Below are 14905 nucleotides of genomic sequence, written 5' to 3'. Positions count from 1 at the left end.
TCTTGAGGTGCTCGTTCACCTCCTTTGTGTTGGCTCCTGCTGGCGCCGAGGAGTCTGGCTTTGCTTTGTGTGTCCAAAATGTTACTTATTGTTCCCGGGGATTGCTCATCAGTATGCAGATGGCTGCTACTTTGTTATGCTGATGGTCGCTGGTATCGATGTTGTCTGGCCTTTGCAGAGGTAAATACACAGCAAACCTGCAGCTGCTGGTTTCTGTCTTGTTGGCTGACTTTCCCATTAGCCTTTGCCGTTCGCCATTTTAAATCGGGAACTGGCCAATTTAGGTGGCTACATGAGACCCTGGAGATCCAATCCTTTCATGGTTACACTCCTCCCCAACTCATAAGTTTCTCCAGCCTGAAATCATGCATTCTTTCAAATTTGGCCTCTTATTCAACAACTCTCACTCGCTTCCACCCAGAGTTGGTCACATTCCTGTCTTTTCAAGCTCAAACTCTGGAATTGCCTTCCTATAGCTTGTCACCTTTAAAACTCTGCTTAAAACTCAGCTCTTTCAACAAACCATCCGGTTTCCGCATCAAACATTTCCTTTGACTGGTGTTTATTCGTATTTGACTTATGCTCATCTGGATCACCTTGGCAGTTTTTCTATGTTATACTATATAAATACCAGTTTTCACACCTTTCACCCCTTTTGTTCTCTCTGGGGACTGTCATTAGCATTCTTTCCCCTTGGTTTCTGTGGCTATTAGCACTATGTTCCCTTGGTTTCTGTGGCTATGACTCATCTTTCATTCTCTCACGCCACAGTATAAATATTTCCCATTTTCTCTGTCTTTTAGTTTTGACAAAGGGTTGTCTGGACTCGAAACGTTATCTCTTTTCTCTCCCTACAGATGCTGCCAGACCTGCTGAGATTCTCCAGCATTTTCTCTTTGGTATATAAAACCAGTTTAGCTCAGTTGGTTGTACAGATGTTCCATGATGAACATTGAGGCAAACAGCACAGGTTCAACTCCTGTTCCGGCTAAGGCTATTCATGAAGACCCGCTTTCTCAACCTTGCCCCTTGCCTGAGGTTCCTAATCCTTAGGTTAAATCACCTTTAATCAGCTCTCCCCCTCAAAGTGCAAAGCTGCCTATGGTCAACTAGGACTATGGCGACTATACATTAATGCAAGTTGTTAATGCACATCACTTTCTGACAGGTAATATTAAGACAGATTTTCACATTCTTAAAATTAATTTAAAAAATGCTGGTAAAAATCTGGTGTAGCAGTTGTGTTTTCACATTGTGTGATTCCTATATTTAAGCTTAAGGGATACATCTGCTGACAACATACATCTGCTGACAAGATTCATCTGACAACATACATCTTGGGAATGTCACCAGCAATGGAAAAACTGATGTTGTTTACCTCTGATAAATATTTATGGAGATATCTCCGATTCCTTCACTGCCTTGTGCAGGATTTTTTTTAAAAAATAATTTACGGGATGTTAATGTCGCTGGCTAGGACAGCATTTATTGCTCATCTCTAGTTGCCCTTAAGAAGATGGCACTGAGCTGCCTCCTAGACCCACTACAGTCCAGGAGGTATAGGTACACCCACAGTGCTGTTGGGGAGGGAGTTCCAGCATTTTGACCCAACGACAGTGAAGGAACGGCAATATATTTCTAAGTCGGGTGGTGAACTTGGGTGAAAACCTCCAGGTGGTGGGTTCCCAGGTTCTGTTGTCCTTGCCTTCTAGATGGTAGTGGTCATGGGTTTGGAAGGTGCTGCGTAAGGAACCTTCGTGAGTTACTGCAGTGCATCTTGTAGATGGTACACAAGGATGCCACTGTTCGTTAGAGGTGGAGGGTTTGAATGTTTTTGGAAGGGGGTGCAATCAAGTGGGCTACTTTGTCCTGGATAGCTTCGAGCTTCTTGAGTGTTGTTGGAGCTGCACTCATCCAGGCAAATGGAGAGTATTCCATTACACTCCTGACTTGTCCCTTGTAGTTACTGGTCAGGTTTTGGGGGGGTTCATGAGATGGTAGTGCTGGGTTAAATTTTTTCAAGTCTGTCTGTAGCAGGGGTATCCCTGGATGATCACGATTAGCAAAAAGAGTTTGAAGCTTGCAAAGTATTACCTAGCCTTTGACCTGCTCTGGTAGCCACAGTATTAATATGGCTAGTCCAGTTCAGTCTCTGATCAATGGTAACCCCAGGATGTTGATTGTGGGGGATTCAGCGATGGTAATGCCATTGAATGTCATGGGGTGATTGTTAACTCCTCTCTTGTAGGAGGATTGCCTGGCACTTGTGTGGCCCAAATGTTGCCTGTCACCTGTCAGCCCAATCCTGGTTTATTGTCCAGGTCTTGCTGCATTCGAACATGAACGGCTTCAGTATCTGAGGAGTCGCAAATGGTATTGAACATTGTGGAACATTGTGCAGTCATCTGTGAACTTCCCTACTTCTGACCTTATGGTGAAAACGAGGTTATTAATGAAACAGCTGAAGATGGTTAGGCCTAGGACACTACCTTGAGGAATTCTTGCAATTATGTCCTGGAGCTGAGATCATAGGCCTCCAACCATCACAACCATTTTCCTTTGTTCCAGACATGACTCAATTCAGCAGACCGTTTTCCCCCTGATTCCCATTGACTCTAGTTTGGCTAGGGCTCCTTGATGCCGTACTCGGTCAAATGCTGCCTTGATGTCAAGGACAGTCACTCTCACCTCATCTCTGGCGTTCAGCTCTTTTGAGGTCAGGAGCTGAGTGACCCTGGTGGAACCCAAACTGAGCATCTGTGAGCAGGTTATTGCTGAGAAAATGCGGCTTGATAGCACTGTTGATGACTCCTTCCATCACTTTGCTGATGGTGGGGAGTAGACTGATAGGGTGGTAATTGGTCAGGTTGGATTTGTCCTGTTTCTTATGTACGGGACACACCTGGGCAATTTTCCACATTGCCAGGGAGATGCCAACATTGGAGCTGTATTGGAACAACTTGGCTAGGGGTGCAGCAAGTTCTGGAGCACAGGTCCACAGTACTGTTGCCGGAAAATTGTCAGACGCACAGACTTTGCAGTAACCGGTGCTTTCCACCATTTCTTGATATCACGTGGAGTGAATCGTATTGGCTGAAGACTTGATATCTGTGATTCTGGGGACCTCGGAGGAGACTGAGATGGGTCATCCATTCGGCACTTCTCGCTGAAGATTATTGCGAACGCTTCAGTCTTGTCTTTTGCACAGATGTGCTGGGCTCCTCCATCATTGAAGATGTGGATATTTGTGAAGCCTTCTCCTCCAGTGAGTTGTTTAATTGTCTACCACCATTCATGGCTCAGTGTGGCAGGACTGCAGAGCTTAGATCTGAGCTTGTTGTGAAATCGCTTGGCTCTGCCTATTACTTGCTGCTTATGCTGTTTGGCACACAGGTAGTCCTGTGTTATAGCTTTACCAGATTGATACCTCATTTTTAGATGCTGGTGTTGCTCCTGGTATGCTTTCCTGCACTCTTGGTGAACCTGGTTCATCAGCTGGATTGGTAGTCATAGAATGGGGGATATGCTGGTTCGTGAGGTTGCAGATTGTGCTCGAGTACAATTCTGCTCCTGCTGATGGCCCATAGCGCATCATGGGTGCCCAGTCTGGAGTTGCTAGATCCCTTTGAAGCCTATCCTATCTAGCACAGTGGTAGTGCCACACAACACGATGGCGGGTATCCTCAATGTGAAGATCAGTGTGAAGACGGGACTCTGTCTCCTCAAAGGACTGTGCGATGGTCACTTCTACTGATACGGACAGATGTATCTGCAGCAGGCAGGTTGGTGAGGATGAGGTCAAGTATGGTTTTCGCTCTTGTTGGTTTCCTCGCTACCTACTGCAGTCCCAGTCTAGAAGCTATGTCCTTTAGGACCCTGCCAGCTTGGTCTCTGATGGTACAACCAAACCACTCTTGGTGATGGACATTGAATTCCCCCACCTTCTGCACCCTTGCCAGCCTCAGTGCTTCCTCCAAATGATTCAACATGGAGGAGTACTGTTTCATCATCTGATGGTGGACGGTACATGGTAATCAGCAGGAGGTACCCTGCCCATTTTTAACCTGAAGTCATGAGACTTGCAGAGTCGACGGGATCCAGAGTCGATATTGAGGACTTCCGGGGCAACTCACTTCCGACTGTATGCCACTGTGTCGCCACCTCTGCTGGGTCTATTCTGCTGGTGAGACAGGACCTTCCCAGGAATGTGATAATGGTGTCTGGGACATTGTCTGTAAGGTATGATTCTGCGGGTATAACTATGTCAGGCTGTTGCTTGACTCATCTGTGAGACAGCTCTCCCAACTTTGGCACAAGCCCCAAATGTTATTAAGAAGGACTTTTGCAGGGCCGACAGGGCTGGGGTTGCCGTTGTTGCTTCGGTGCCGTGGTCAATGTCGGGTGGTCTGTCCGGTTTCATCCTTTTTTATGTTTTCGTAGCAGTTGAATACAACTGGGCCACCTCAGACGGCATTTAAGAGTGAACCACATTGCTGTGGGTCTGAAGTCACATGTAGGCCAGACCGGGTAAGAATGGCAGGTTTCTTTCTCTAAAGGATATTAGTGAACCAGATGGGTTTTTACAACAATCGACAATGGTTTTGTGTTCAATACTAGACTATTAATTTCAGCTATTTTGTTGAGTTTATATTCCGCTATCTGCTGTAGTGGGATTCGAACCCGGGTCCCCAGATCATTCCCCAGGGTCTCTGGATTACTAGTCCAGGGACAATACCACCATGCCGCCTCACATATTGGAAACTAAGGATTGGGCGCTTCATAAAAATAATGTAACTTGGTTTTCCTTTGTTCCTAATAGGTTAACACCCTATCTAAAAAACTGCAGTCAGAGTTTACTGAGGTGATGAATGAAGTTTGGACAAATGATGCTGTTCGAAGTGCTGTCCTTATCTCATCGAAACCAGGCTGCTTCATTGCTGGTGCTGACATAAGGTAGTTTATATATTTTATACAGTTCCAGGCGTCAGTTTCTGTATAAAGTGTACTTATGGTCATTTGTATATGCTTCTCTCATTTTACAGGGGTGTAGGAGCAGAGGGATGCTCATGTACACAAATTTTTGAAGGGTGCAGAACAATTTAATAAACGTGTTTCTTAAAAGAGAAAAGCATATAGATCCTGGGCTTTATAAGTAGAGTGCAACAGCAGTTGTTGTTATGCTCAACTTTTATAAATCGTTTGCAGTTAACACTGCTGCCTCACAGCGCCAGAAGCCTGGGTTCAAATCCAGCCTTGGGTGATGTCTATGTGGAGTTTTCATTTTCCCCCTGTGTCTGCGTGGTTTTCCTCCAAGTGCTCTAGTTTCCTCCCACAGTCCAAAGATGTGCAGGTTAGGTGGATTGCCATGCTAAATTGACTGTTAGTGTTCATGGCCTCCTTCTCCAATGTAGACGTTCTATGAACCTATGATTTGTCATAAAATTAATAGTGATAATGGATAGATGCACATTAGCCGCATGGATTTCTTAAGAGAAGATTATATTTAACTAATTTACTGGGGGAATTTTAAGGAGTTAACACAGACAGTTGACGGACAGTTCTCTATCCATTTTGGATTACTATCTGAGTGACAGGAAACAGAGTAGTGTTTAATGGATGTTTTTGGGCGAGAGAAAGGTTTGTAGAGGATTTTCCCAAGGGGTCAGTGCTGGGACCCTTGCTTTTCCTGATATATATTAATAACTTTGACCTTGATGCGCAGGGAATACAGTCAAAGTTTGTGGATGATATAAAACTTGGAAGTGAACTGTGAGGAGGATAGTGTGGAACTTCAAAAGGATATATAGACAAGTTGGAGGGATAGATGGACATGTGGCAGATAAAGTACAGTGCAGGAGGAGGGCATTCGGCCCATCGAGTCTGCACCGGCCCTTGGAAAGAGCACCCCACTTAAGCTCACACCTCCACCCTATCCCAATCTAACCTTTTTGGACACTTAAGGGCAATTTAGCATTGCCAATTCATCTAACCTGCACATCTTTTGACTGGGAGGAAACTGGAGCACCCGGAGGAAACCCACGCAGGCACGGGGAGAACGTGGGCAGCACGATAGCACAGTGGTTAGCACAGTTGCATAACAGCTCCAGGGTCCCAGGTTCGATTCCCGGGTTGGGCCACTGTCTGTGCAGAGACTGCACGTTCTCCCCGTGTCTGCGTGGGTTTCCACCGGCTTTGTCCCACAGTCCAAAGATGTGCAGGTTAGGGGGTTTGGGCATGCTAAATTGCCCTAGTGTCCAAAAGGTTAAGTGGGATTACTGGCTTACGGGGAGAGGGTGGAGGCGTGGGCTTGAATAGGGTTCTCTTTCCAAAGCCGGTGCAGACCCGATGTGCCAAATGGCCTCCCGCTGCACTGTAAATTCTACGATAAGCTAACGTGTAGACTCCGCACAGACAGTGACCCAAGCTGGCAAACAAACCCAGGTTCCTGGCGTTATGAAGCAACAGTGCTAACCACTGTGCTACCATACCACCCAATGTGGTGAAATGATTCATTTGGTCGGAAGACAATGTAAAGTAAACGGTACAATTCTAAAGGGGGTGCAGGAGCAGGATGACCTTGGGTATATATGTGCATAAGTCATTGACGGTGGCAGCAGTTGAGGGATCAGTTAATAAAGCATGCTTTATTATTAATACTGATGGCTTTATTAATAGGAGCATATAGTAAAAGGGCAAGGATTGTTGCCGAACTTGAATAAATTAAGCCTCAACTGGAGTATTGCATCAAGTTCTGGGCACGGCATTTCAAAGAACAAAGAAAAGTACAGCACAGGAACAGGCCCTTCGGCCCTCCAAGCCTGTGCCAACCATGCTGTCCGTCTTGACTAAAATCTTCTACACTTCCTGGGTCCGTATCCCTCTATTCCCATCCTATTCATTTATTTGTCAAGATGCCCCTTAAATGTCACTATCATCCCTGCTTCCACCACCTCCTCAGGCAGCGAGTTCCAGGCACCCACTGCTCTCTGCCTCGTACATCTCCTCTAAACCTTGCCCCTCGCACCTTGAACCTATGCCCCCTAGTAATTGACCCCTCTACCCTGGGAAAAAGCCTCTGACTATCCACTCTATCTATGCCCCTCATAATTTTGTAGACCTCTATCAGGTCGCTCCTCAACCTCCGTCGTTCCAGTGAGAACAAACCGAGTTTATTCAACCACTCCTCATAGCTAATGCCCTCCATACCAGGCAACATCCTGGTAAATCTCTTCTGCACCCTCTCTAAAGCCTCCACATCCTTCTGGTTGTGTGGCGACCAGAATTGAACACTATACTCCAAGTGTGGCCTAACTAAGGTTTTATACAGCTTCAACATGACTTGCAATTCTTATACTCAATGCCCCGGCCAATGAAAGCAAGCATGCCGTATGCCTTCTTGACTACCTTCTCCACCTGTGTTGCCTCTTTCAGTGACCTGTGGACCTGTACACCTAGATCTCTCTGATTGTCAATACTCTTGAGGGTTCTACCATTCACTGTATATTCCCTACCTGCATTAGACTTTCCAAAATGCATTACCTCACATTTGTCCGGATTAAACTCAATCTGCCATCTCTCCACCCAAGTCTCCAAACAATCTAAATCCTGCTGTATCCTCTGACAGTCCTCTTCGCTATCCGCAATTTCACCAACCTTTGTGTCATCTGCAAACTTACTAATCAGACCAGTTACATTTTCCTCCAAATCATTTATATAATACTACGAACAGCAAAGGTCCCAGCACTGATCCCTGCAGAACAGCACTAGTCACAGCCCTCCAATCAGAAAAGCACTCGTCCCTTGCTACTCTCTGCCTTCTATGACCTAGCCAGTTCTGTATCCATCTTGCCAACTCACCCCGGATCACGTGTGACTTCACCTTTTGTACCAGTCTGCCATGAGGGACCTTGTCAGAGGCCTTACTGAAGTCCATATAGACAACATCCACTGCCCTACCTGCATCAATCATCTTTGTGACCTCTTCGAAAAACTCTTATCAAGTTAGTGAGACACAAACTCACCTTCACAAAACCACGTTGCCTCTCGTTAATACGTCCATTTGCTTCCAAATGGGAGTAGATCCTGTCTCGAAGAATTCTCTCCAGTAATTTCCCTACCACTGGCGTAAGGCTCACCGGCCTGTACTTACCTGGATTATCCTTGCTACCCTTCTTAAACAAAGGAACAACATTGGCTATTCTCCAGTCCTGCGGGACATCACCAGAAGACGGGAAGGATGTGAAGGCATTGGCGAGAGTGCAGAAAAGGTTCAGGAGAATGCTTCCACGGAGGAGGAACTTAGTTCAGATTGGAGAGGTTTTCCTTGTTGAGAATGTTGAGAGGAGATTTGATGGAGATACAGAATAGATAGGGGGAAACTGTTCATACTCAAAGAAGGCTCAAGAATGGGAAGCACAGATTTAAAGCAATTGCTAATCGAGCAGACCATGCCAGTTAATGGCAAGATCTGGACAATTAGGTGACATTCATGCCACAAAAAAACAAGGCTACAACCACCTCCAACAATAAAAAGTAACTTTTCCCCCCAATCTGAACATTTTCATCAACATCCTTGCCATATAGGTTTTATTTATACCTCCACTGAGTACTGGAACTATTAAATTTTAATTTGACAGTATCTCGCACCCAAGATCTGTATTACTGAGAAGGATAATTGGCAAAGTCTCATTTCTCTTCAGTACGTTATCTAATTCTTTCATCACTGCACTTAACATTCCCTCACATCATGAGATACCATTGACCCAAGGTCTACAGTGGCTGCTACATTGCCAAATGCTGAGAACAGAAAACAAATTGTGAAAAAGGGGATGCGAGCTTTTAAGGCCATCATGTGTGAATTTTTTTTAATTTTCAGTATGATAGAGGAATGTAAATCTGTTGAAGAAGTGACACGGCTATCTCAGGAGGGACAGAAAATGTTTGAGAAGATTGAAGAATCCACCAAACCTGTTGTAGCTGCGATCAATGGTTCCTGCCTTGGAGGTGGTCTTGAGGTATGGGAGGTGTTCCAACTTTTACATGTAACCTAATCAGTTGCAGCGAAACGTGCAGCAAGAGCTTGAAGCTGACAGCCAGCATATCTCAAATGCTGAGCAATATGTTTTTAATTTCAAATTGATCTCAATAGGTGTTTTGGGCTCTTTAAAATCAATTTTCTCCATATTTTTTGTTTTATATCTCCACACAGTCCACCTTTGCCCCATAACCCGTAATGACTGCACAATGTGGGGGGCAGCATGGTGGCGCAGTGGGTTAGCCCTGTTGCCACACGGCGCCAAGGTCCCAGGTTCAATCCCGGCTCTGGGTCACTGTCCGTGTGGAGTCTGCACATTCTCCCTGTGTTTGCGTGGGTTTCGCCCCCACAACCCAAAGATGTGCAGGGTAGGTGGATTGGCCACACTAAATTGGCCCTTAATTGGAAAAAATGAATTGGGTATTCTAAATTTATTTTTAAAAAATGACTGCACAATATTCAGCAGCATTCGCGACGACTCAGATAATTAAGCGTCCACCTCCAAATGCAACAAGATCTGGACAATATCCAGGCTTGGGCTGACAAGTAGCAAGTAACATTCATGTCACACAAGTGTCAGACAATGACACTCCAACAAGACAGAATCAATACATCGTCCCTTGACATTCAATGGCATTGCCATCACTGAATCCCCCACTATCAACATCTTGGTGGTTGTCATTGACCAGAAACTGAACTGCAATAGCCGTATTGATACTGTGGCTACAAAAACAAGTCAAAGGCTAGGAATCCTGCTGCAAACAGTCACTCCCTCCACCACTGATGCACAGTTGAAGCTGTGTGCACCATCTACAAGATGCACTGCAGGAACTCACAAAGACTCCATAGTCAGGACCTTCCAAACCCATGACCACTGCCACCTAGAAGAACAAGGGCAGCAGATACATGGGAACACGACCACCTGAAGGTTCCTCTCCAGGTCGCTCACCTTCCTGACTTGGAAATATATTGCTGTTCCTTCCCTGTCACTGGATCAAAATCCTGGAACTCCCTCCCTAACAGCACAGTAGGTGTATCTACACCACATTGAATCCAGTAGTTTAAGAAGGTAGCTCACCACCACCTTCTAGGATAATTAGGGATGGGCAACAAATGCTGGCCTGGCCAGCGACATCCCGTAAAAATTAATTTAAAAATGGCAGCCACGTCCACTGAAATATAATGCAAAGAAATGTGAAATGTCTTTTGCTAGGAAGAATGAAGAGACACAATATAAATTAAAGGGTAGTTTTAAAGAGGGTGGAATAACAGACCTGGAGGAATATGTCCAGAAACTATTGAAGTTGCAGGGTAGTTTGAGAAAATGGGTGAAAAAGGCATATGCGATCCTGGGCTTTATAAGTCCAAGGCATAAAGTACAAAAACAAGCATGCAAATTATGATTAACCTTTTTAAAACACACTGGTTCAGCCTTAACTGGAGTATTGTGTCCAATTCCGCACTGCATTTTAGGAAGGATATAAAGGCTTTAGAGAGGGTGCGGAAACTATTTACGGAAATGGCTGCATACAATAGGGACTTACGTTGTTACGATAGATTGGTGAAGCTGGGCACTTCTCCCTCGACAAGAAAAGCTTGAGAAGAGATTTCATAGAGGTGTCCAAAATCATGAGGGGTTTAGAGTGAGAGAAACTGTTCTATTTGGCAGAGGGGGTCAGGCACCAAAGGACACTGATTTCAGGTGAATGGCAAAAGAATCAAGGTGACATGAGTGCATTTTTTTAAGTAGCAAGTGATAAAGATCTGGAATGGACTGCCTGTGAGGGTGGCGGAGACAAATACAATTGTGGCTTTCAAAAGGGAATTTGATAAGTATGCAGAAAATACAAAATGCAGATCTGCAGGGAAATGGGAGTAGTTGAATTGCTCTCGAAGAGAGCTGGGAGAGATGTAACTGCTGTAACTATTCTATGATTCTATGGCAGCTGATCTAGCAGTTGTGTGGAACAAGTGTTCTAAACTACTTCTACCTTTTTTTTGTAGAAACCTTGTAACTTCTGAAAGATTTGGCTCTAATTTTAAACAGCCCCCTAATCCTAGCTGAAATAGTTTATCTCTGTCTGCCCTATCTGTCCCTCTTCATATCTTGAAAAAATTGATGATGTCACTCCATAACCGTCTAAATTGCAGGGAATATAAATTCAATATGTGCAATCTTGCCTCTTAATTCAACCCTTAGAATTCATAATTTGGTACCTGTTTGAAATTGTCAGTCTCGTTGAATTCAAATACTCCATTTTCCTGCAGATCTGTCAGTCTCGTTATAAGCCACGTGAATCGACAATGTTAGAAATATGAGTATTAGATTTTTGCACCAATGGAACAAAATACAAAGCTTTAATCTGTATTCAACATGGAAAGTTTGATGTCAGTGTGTACTGTACACACCCCTGTCAGCATCAACGGAGCCGAGGTGGAGATGGTTAGCAGTTTCAAATTCCATGGGGAACACATCTCCAAAAATCTGTCCTGGTCCACCCACGTCAACGCTAACACCAAGAAAGCACAACAGTCCCTATACTTCCTCAGGAAACAAAATTTGGCATGTCCACATGAACTCTTACCAACTTTTACAGACGCACCATAGAAAGCATCCTATCTGGCTGCGTCACAGCCTGGTATGTCAACTGCTTGGCCCAAGACCGCAAGAAACTTTAGAGTCGTGAACACAGCCCAGTCCATCACACGAAACTGCCTCCCATCCATTGACTCCATCTACACCTCCCGCTGCCTGGGGAAAGCGGGCAGCATAATCAAAGACCCCTCCCACGGCTTACTCACTCTTCCAACTTCTTCCATCGAGCAGGAGATACAGAAGTCTGAGAACGCGCACGAACAGACTCAAAAACAGATTCGTCCTCGCTGTTACCAGACTCCTAAAAGACCCTCTTATGGACAGACCTCATTAACACTACATGTATGCTTCATCCGATGCCGGTGCTTATATAGTTACATTGTAGACCTTGTGTTGCCCCATTATGTATTTCTTTTATTCCCTTTTCTTCCCATGTATTTAATGATCTGTTGAGCTGCTTGCAGTCAAATACTTTTCACTGTACCTCGATACACGGTGTCAATAAACAAATCCAATCCAGCAATTATTTTGGAGGTGTGGAAAGAGACGAGTCTTGGATCTCATCTCATTTCTTCATAAACTATAACTGTTGAAGATGAATGCTCAGACTTTCTATTATATCATTGGCAGATTGTGATTCCTTCAACTGTGTAATTGAATTGGTGCACCGCCTTCACTGCAGCATAACTTTCATGATTTAATCAAATTATGTGTGATAATGTTGTGTCATTTAATCAAAAAAGTATGATTTTTGTACTGTGTCACAGAAGTTAAATTATTGCATGTGTTTGTAGGTCGCCATAGCCTGCCATTACAGGATAGCAACAAACGACAGAAGGACGATACTGGGCACTCCAGAGGTCATGCTTGGTTTACTGCCAGGAGCTGGTGGCACTCAGAGGCTGCCAAAGATGGTGATTAATTTTTAATATGTAAAGCTGAAATAACTACATTGAGAAGCACTTTTTAATTGTCAGACATTATATTCATGCACGAGCACCCAAGCATAGCTAATATAACTGAGACAAATACTGATGTAGATATTATTTTCCCAAGCCGGGAATTGAACCTGGGTACCTGGCGTTCTGAGGCAACCGTGCTTACAGATTTTCCGTAAATCTTGTGTGTATATAATACACATTTATAATATGAAAACAAATGTTAACTTTTAGCTACTGTCGAATTGCAAACTTTTAAAACATTGGCCACATGCATATCAAACATTAGGGAGGAGATATCTGATGTATATGCTCTACACAACTCGTGTCACTCCAATATTTAAATAGGGAGATGAAACGAGTCCAGGGAACAATAGACCAATTGGCTTGTCAGTGGTGCGAAAGATAATGGAATCTTCTCTCAAAGACGTAATTGAAAAATTATTGAAAACAAATAGAATCAGGCACCATTGATTTCAAAAGGAAAACCCATACCTGACCAGACTTTGGGTGGCACGGTAGCACAATGGTTAGCACTGTTGCCTCAGAACACCAGGGGCCCAGGTTCAATTCCCGGCTTGGGTCACTGTCTGTGTGGAGTCTGTACATTCTCCCCATGTTTATGTGGATTTCCTGTGGGCACTCTGGTTTCCTCCCACAAGTCTCGAAAGACATGCTTGTTAGATGAACTGGACTTGTGAATTCTCCCTCTGTGTACCTGAACAGGCGCCGGAGTGTGGCGACTGCGGGATTTTCACAGTAACTTCATTGCAGTGTTAATGTAAGCCTATGTGTGACACTAATAAAGATTATTATTAACTTATTGGATTCTTTAAATAAGTTACAAAGGATAGATGAGGGTAAAGCTTTAAATTTGAATTTGAAAAGTCTTTAATAATGCATTGCACAGTGGCAAAGGTGAGAGTGTGGGGGTTTGGAGGGCACAATTAGCTGAATGGATAGCAAGCTGGCTACAAAATTTACATAGAATTTACAGTGCAGAAGGAGACCTCCACCTTATTCCTGCAACCCAGTAACCACACCTAACTTTTGGACACTAAAGGGCAATTTAACATGGCCAATCCACCTAACCCGCACATCTTTAGACTGTGGGAGGAAACCGGAGCGCCCAGAGAAAACCCACGCAGACGCTGGGAGACAGTGCAAACTCCACACAGACAGTCACCCGAGGCCGGAATTGAACACAGGACCCTGGAGCTGCGAGGCAGCGGTGCTAACCACTGTGCCACCATGCTGCCCCAAAGCATTACCCTGGGTCTCTGAATTACTGGTCCAGTGACAATACCATTACGCCACCACCTCCCCTATGTGGCAAGTTGTTTGCCATGGTTCGTGCTGGTACCACTGCTTACAATTTATATGAATAATTTGGATTCTGGAATCAGAATCAGAAATACAATTTCAACACCCAGTTGGGAGGTGTAATTACCACAAAAGAAGAATGTGACAAAATGGGTGCCTAATTAGCAGGTGAATTTCAATTTAGATGTGTTTTAGATGAGGCATTTTCATAACAAGAATAAGGAGGTCTCATACTGCTGGATAATGTGGTAGAGGAGCAAGAGAATCTAGGTGCACAAATACAAAAATCACTAAGTGATGATGCAGATTAATAAGCCCATGGGGAAAAAGCAAACCAAGCACCAGGTTTATTTCTAGAAATATAGAATTGAAAAACAGGAAAAATTGGACTAGATGTAGTCCAATCACAATTCTCATTATAAAAAGGATAGATGTTGTAGAAGGTGCAAAAAAGATTCACATGGATGATAACTGGAACTGTGCAGGTATACTTTTCAGAAAAGGCTGAACAGGCTGAGGCTCTTTTCTCTGGAAAGACAAAGGTTAAGGGTGACCTGAGAGGCCTTTAAGATAGTGAAAGGGAAACTGAGGTCATGTGTTAGACAGTCTCTGATAGATGATTTCTTACCCAAAGAGTGGTAATAGTGTGGAGCTCATGACAAAAGGATTAGTTGTGATGCATAGTATGGCTGCATTTAAAGAAAAGCTAGAAAAACACATGAAGGAGAAAGGAATAGAAGGATATACTGTTAGGATTATATGCTGTAGGGTGGAAGAGTGCTTATATAGAACATTGACATAGACAATGACCCAATACTTGGTGTAACTCAAAGTCCTCATTTCTTGAACTGATTTATTATCAGGTTGGTCTTCCTAATGCTTTTGATATGATGTTGACTGGGAGAAACATTCGTGCAGATAAAGCCAAGAAGATGGGTTTAGTTGACATCCTAGTTTCTCCCCTTGGTAAGCTTCTATTCAAAAATATCCAAGCAATAGTTATTTCTATTTAGC

At 44.0% G+C, this 14905-nt stretch overlaps 1 protein-coding gene across 3 annotated transcripts in view; it reads left to right on the top strand.

Moving 5' to 3' along the window:
• hadhab (hydroxyacyl-CoA dehydrogenase trifunctional multienzyme complex subunit alpha b) overlaps positions 1-14905 on the top strand; it is a 91603-nt gene that overhangs the window by 26323 nt on the left and 50375 nt on the right. For all 3 annotated transcript variants that reach the window (XM_072498989.1, XM_072498990.1, XM_072498991.1), the window contains exons 4-7: positions 4820-4953; positions 8876-9014; positions 12425-12544; positions 14755-14857. In XM_072498989.1, coding sequence (XP_072355090.1) covers positions 4820-4953; positions 8876-9014; positions 12425-12544; positions 14755-14857 — 496 coding nt within the window. The remainder of the gene's footprint in view (positions 1-4819; positions 4954-8875; positions 9015-12424; positions 12545-14754; positions 14858-14905) is intronic.

The sequence above is a fragment of the Scyliorhinus torazame genome, chromosome 4, assembly GCF_047496885.1.
Source record: "Scyliorhinus torazame isolate Kashiwa2021f chromosome 4, sScyTor2.1, whole genome shotgun sequence".
Taxonomy (NCBI): Eukaryota; Metazoa; Chordata; class Chondrichthyes; order Carcharhiniformes; family Scyliorhinidae; genus Scyliorhinus; species Scyliorhinus torazame.
The sequence above is the reverse complement of the archived record's forward strand: the minus strand, read 5'-3'. Positions and strand labels throughout refer to the sequence as shown.